Here is a 6,019-nt window from a genome sequence, read left to right on the forward strand (position 1 = left end):
ATTGCCAGCAGAAACATCTAGGGAGAAAAGAATATAGGAAAACATGTGAAAAAATTATTTTTAAATTGTATATCATTTTTGACAAAATATCTTCCTCCACAAGACAAATTATCTGCAACTTAAACAACCCTTGAATTCACAAGGAACTTTTTATGTGGTTTGTTCTTCTGGTCTTTCATGCCATGGTCTCTCTTTGAAAACTCTGAGACTAATTAATTAGTGATATTGAATTTTGTATGTAGTTGTAGCCTCCTTATTTTATAGGCATATCTTTGACATATATAGAAACAATTAGTCATTTTAAATAAGATATGGCTAATGATTTAAACAGATCTTCAGCATTACAATGCTATCTGTAGTACAAAACAACATATATATGTTAATGAAAAAAAGGAATGTATTGTAGCATTACACAAAATATTATTTTTGTAGAAATTTTACTCAAGGTCTTTCTTATCCAAAGTAATATGTAAATTATACATTAGATTACTGCTCACTGACAGGTAGTTTATTTACATTTTAATATCAAACTATAAAATGTTTCTAAATTAAACAAGTACTTGCTATGATAAACAAATACGAACAATAAATTTGCATACATTGAATCACTTCCTCTATATTGATATAGTTCCAGAGAACAGTCAGGTTGATGCAATCAGTAACAAAAATCAAGGACAATTTAACAAATAGAATTGTTGTGATGAATAGGAGCTAGTATGGTTTTACTAAATATCTGAGAAGTTAAATTTTTGACAGTTTCATTAAATTGGAAAGAAAAAGAGAGAATTTAAAAGTAAGGGATTTGAAAAAGGAGCATTGCGTACTGGGCAATAGTATAGTTAGGTGGATTAATTACTGCTTCAAAATCAATAAATTAGAGATAAATAGATTTAGGTCAATCTGAATGGTGTTCTCCAATCCTATGCCATAGGGCTTTTTTCTTGGCCCTATTTAAAGATATTTTCTAGTGACACTTCCATCCTAGGAGACCATTCAACCTAATCTTTAGCCAGCACACTCAAATCCCTAAAATCCTTAGCCCTCCACCTTCCACACTCCCAATCTTGAATCAACTCCACAACTTATACTGAACCTTGTACAGTCCTTTCACAATTATTCAGTCTTTTCTGTTTTTCAGTGTCCAACCTAGCCATGTGCTCTTTATGATCAGCAAATGATCTCAGCAACTTCATCTTCTAATGTACCTCTATCCTTGCCTCCCTAATTTCCCTCCCATCTTAGAAGAATAGGTGCCCTTTCCCTTGTAGAGTAAAATCCCTCCACCCATGCTCTTGAATCCATTCTTCCTATTTCTGAGTTCCTGATTTATCAATTATTACCTTCCTCCTCTATGTTCAACCTCATACTATTTATTGCCTCTTTCCCCTCTAGCTTATAAATACATTCAAGATATTTCTCTGTGTGTGTGTGTGTGTGTGTGTGTGTGTGTGTGTGTGTGTGTTTGGATGCCTGTAACACACTTCCTCATTATACTGTGAACAGTTCAAACATAAGAACTAGGTATTATTTACCTTTGTATCTTTGGTATCTAGTAAGTGCAATACAAGTTGATTGAATTAATGACAGAATAAGTATCCAAAAACATCTTGAAAAACTAGTCCGAGTTGAAAGTAAACTGAATGCAAGCTGAAATAGAATAGGATTAAACACACCTAAGCCAAGAGTTAGCTGTACCAATTCACGTGGGGAAATCTGAATAGAATTTTATGTGAACAAGGCCTGGAAAATTTAAATATTAAGCTCAATGTGAATCAAACTGCTATATGGCTGACAAGATAGTATGGCCACATCTCTAGTTATTTATCCTTTATAGTAAATACCATTTGTAGAAATTCTGTATCTCTTCACACTATAAATTTTTGCAGAGCACATTATTGAGAGTAAACAGTTTTCGTGTGGTTTTATAATGCAGGTTTTGTATGTAAAAGCAAGGTCTTCCAAATAAAGTACAAATCATATTTGGAAGAATCATTTATTAATTTAACATTTTAAGGACGGAAACTAGATGAATCATGATCCCAATGCTCTTTTCCTAAAACACCTGATGAGGGCTTACCTGTTGAGTTCTGTTCACAGTGAAAGCAACCGCGGCCATTCTGACTCATGTCTAGTGCAAAATAACCTCTATACTTATAAAACCAGTTCTACTAGTTTGTAATAGCATTGCTCCAGAATTTAAAGCAAATATTTTTAGGACAGTCCTTTGATGCTCTTTTAAAGAATTGTGCTTAATGAGCACATTTCTAAGAACAGAGGGGGAAAAAAATCTGATTATTAAACAATTGCCTCTCACTTTTACCTAATAAACTTGTGCTTGCAATATTTTGCTCCAACATTCAGATCAATGTCTAATCTTGCCAAACTCCAAATAAAGACCAATATTTATAAATAACATCTGACTTGACTTTTAGCCACAAGTGTTATTAATATTAATAGCTAATATTTATTGAACATTGACAATATTTCAGTAATTATTCCAAGCATGTAAAGAGAAAAAAATCCTATGAGATAGGAGTGTTTTATTATCCTTTTCATGTGAGAAAACTGAAGCACCAAGAGGTTAAGTAACTTGTCTAAGGTCTCACAGTAAGTAAGCAGTTAAACTCAGAAATGAACCCAGGGAGCCTGGGCATCAAGCCTTATTTGTAAGCACTCAGTTTTAGGAGAATATCTTGATAACTGAGGAGTATTTTAACAGGAAATTTAAAAAATACAATTAACATGGCATTTCAGGCAAAAGTAGTTTTTTAGGTCTATATCATAATTCTCCACTTTCATGTACATGTTTAGATTTTCCTTACACATGTATAAAGAGAAAATAAACTTTTGATAGGGAGAAAATTGGTGGCAGTGTCTTAGTTTGGAAACCACTTGCAGGCACTAGTAGAATCAAGATAAAGATCCCTTGGTTTAAAATAAATTCAAATGTTGTTTGAAGGCAAAATGACTTTGGAGCTATACAAAAAGAGTTTGCTCTGAAATAGTTATTACCAGAAACGGCAAACAAAAGGGGCAGCTTTCTTATAGAGAATGACTGGCTTGTTACCAAAGCTTGAAGAAAATATTTGTTTTACTGGGTTATTGTGAAGTAATGGTTGCATATAGATCAGCCAAGCATTTCTGTCTAAGAAGGCATTTTCCGGGAGAGATCCCTAAACTCCTCTGGCCTAGAAGCTCCTGAAGGGTGAGCATTAAATTGGCCTTTGATCCAGGAAAATAAATCCTGCTCTAACATAATATGTGCTTGAAAGTTTTTAAGGCCTTGTATTCCCTTGAAGTCCCTCAAAACCATTTCTGATTAAATTGCCTGAATCAATATACTTATTTAGATACACCCTCAGTTACAAAACCAATTTCAATTAAGCAAGAAATTATCAACATATCAGGTAGTGGGATCAATATTAGATTACCGCATGAACCTATGAGCAACTTTATAAGGTCTAAGTTTAAAAAAAACATGGTACATATACATATATCCATACAAAAAATTTTCATACCTTCAACTTGGAAAGACATCTTATTCTATGGATTTCAGTTTTCTCAGTTTCTCCCATGTTGCTCTTCTGAATAGTCCAAATATTTATGATTTAAATCTTGATATTTCTTAGTTCTATCATTTTAAGAAGATAAAAATCTATTAAATTACTGACAAAAATCCTAAATCCTCATTGTTTTGAAGAAAATACTGAATCTGAATAACATAATCAGAATCCATTCTATTACAAAAATACCTGAAAGGCTTTTGATTCAGATCTAGAAAACAATGACATTAAAGAAGATTTAGTTGTTAATTTTCCATTGAAAAGGTTACATTGAACAACTTTAGTTACTCTTTAGAGAGATTAAAGGTATTAGAATGACTTGTTATGTTCTCCTTGCAAAATAATGATCATGTGGTTAAAATAAAACTTTTCATTTCTTTCGCCAAAACAAATAGGACCAAAGTTAACTTCTTGGACTTACATCAAAATAATGCTTTTAAGAATACACAGACTTTGATTAGTGTTTGTGCTAAAAATCTGCTTCAGCAAGCCTACCAAAGTTCAAAAATCTCTGTTTGGCTAGGCTCCCTCTTCAAGTTCTTTGCGTTCCAAGACTTCCCTGGAGTTTCAAGAAGGGAAACACTTTCTGGGGCACTGCTGATTCACAGAAACCTGGGGAGACATGGAATTTTAATTATGGAAATAGCCTAAGTAAAAATAACAAAGAATTCTATGATCTGGCAAAGAATCCTACAGTTAGTTGCAGGTTAAGATTTGAGGTTCAGGAGAAGACCAAACATGTAAGTGCAGATCTATATGTCTATATATGTAACAAATATATGTATGTGTATGTGTGTGTGTGTGTGTGTGTATTTTGCATATTTTTATGTGTAAAACAAAAAGATTATTTGAGCTATTAAATTCTATTAACCTTTTTTCAAAGTTTTGTCATTTTTGTGTCTTGCAACCAGGGCATTATTTTGTACCAAAACCAAAGTGTTTCACTGCGACAATATTTATTCTAGTAAATCTACTTCAGGTTGCAAGAATGATATATTAACAGCATCCCCAGTGTTAATTTATTCAAATCCTCTGAACAATATCCATTTAACAAGTGATCCTGAATGCACTAATTTTTAAAAATCGAACTGCTTTCCGTCTGTAAATTGGCTGAATCCCATTCCCTTCCATTAAGGCAATGGCCACTAAACAATACCCGAGCTTAAAGTTGTCTTTACTCGTGCTCTCATTGTTCCAACTATATACCAGAAGTCAACTATGTGCCTGTCATTGTGCTAAGCATAGGATTTCAGAAGTGAACAAGACACACAGGCTGTCCTACAGACAATATAAACTGGTTAGGGAAGTGTAAGGCTCAGTGTAAAGTGCTTGAACCCAGATCCCAAGGAATCTATGTTTGTTTGTTTTTTGAGAAAGGTAAAACTTTTAAATAAAACACATTGGAAAAGAACTAGACAGTGTATGATCACATACAAATTGTTTGGTATGTAAGAGGTGAAAAAATTCATAGGTCATAGATGAAAATTATTAGAGACACTTTTGGCAATTCTAAGTGACCAGATGAACTCATGCTGCACTCTCCCCATAAAATGATAAATCACCTTAACTATAGTGCAACTGCAAGGCACTAATTTTGGAAAAAACTGATTAAATAGGATGATTTTTCAAAAGAATGGGAACTGCTGTTATTTGGTCCTCAACTGAAATACATCCACTTTTATTATAAACCTCTCAACTGCCCTCATACCTTCCTTTTCATGATTTAGAACCCAGTCTCGCTCCCCTTTCATTTTTCTTTCTATCCATCTTTGCCAATGTCTGAGCTCAACATAGTCACCCAATCAAACAATAAAAGAGAGAGAGAACTCATTCCTTTTCCATGTAAAAGTTGTCTTTACTCTTTTTAGTTAATAAAAACATGACTTTTCTAAATGCCTATTTTTCCTATCTGACCAAGAGACATAGAAGGTGGAGTTAGTGACACAAGAAATCACCACATAGAATTCTGTAGTTCCTTCCATGCGTTATATTACACTATGTAACCATTCTGAGCATATTTTATCACCATGCCTCAAAGATTCGTTTCAAAATCTGTTTACTCTTTTGAAGGAAGTTTTAGAAATAATTGTCTTGACTGGGGTAAGAGGTAGTGTTTAAAACTAAGCACTTGGAATGAAATATATGTGACTCAATGAACACTAAATTTTCCTTAATTTGCCAACTTATACAGTTGAAAACGTTTCAGCTTTTCAGAAACACGTCTTAAATTTTAAGGGAGGAAAATAAATAAATTAATGAATACAATCTATCATTTACTTAATAAAACTCATGAAATAGTTAATGTCACAATCCCTGAGTATCTTGGCCTCAAATCAGGGAATGCACTCATTGTTTCTTCGTATCCTTGGCTGGGCAAGTGCCAGCCATGTGAACAGTCCCCTTTTGTTAGCAGCGTTGTTTACATGGTGACTTTTGCTCTTGGGACCACAGCATTA

The 6,019-nt window shown here is 33.4% G+C and overlaps 1 protein-coding gene across 1 annotated transcript in view; it reads right to left on the reverse strand.

The window, feature by feature from the left end:
* Positions 1–3,894, reverse strand: part of SLCO1A2 (solute carrier organic anion transporter family member 1A2) — a 40,546-nt gene extending 36,652 nt beyond the window's left edge. The window contains exon 1 of the mRNA XM_019634853.1: positions 3,519–3,894. Within this exon, the coding sequence (XP_019490398.1) occupies positions 3,519–3,537 (19 nt within the window). The 5' untranslated portion in view covers positions 3,538–3,894. The remainder of the gene's footprint in view (positions 1–3,518) is intronic.
* Positions 3,895–6,019: the final 2,125 nt, after the last annotated feature.

Source organism: Hipposideros armiger, unplaced genomic scaffold, assembly GCF_001890085.2.
Source record: "Hipposideros armiger isolate ML-2016 unplaced genomic scaffold, ASM189008v1 scaffold_2046, whole genome shotgun sequence".
NCBI lineage: Eukaryota > Metazoa > Chordata > Mammalia > Chiroptera > Hipposideridae > Hipposideros > Hipposideros armiger.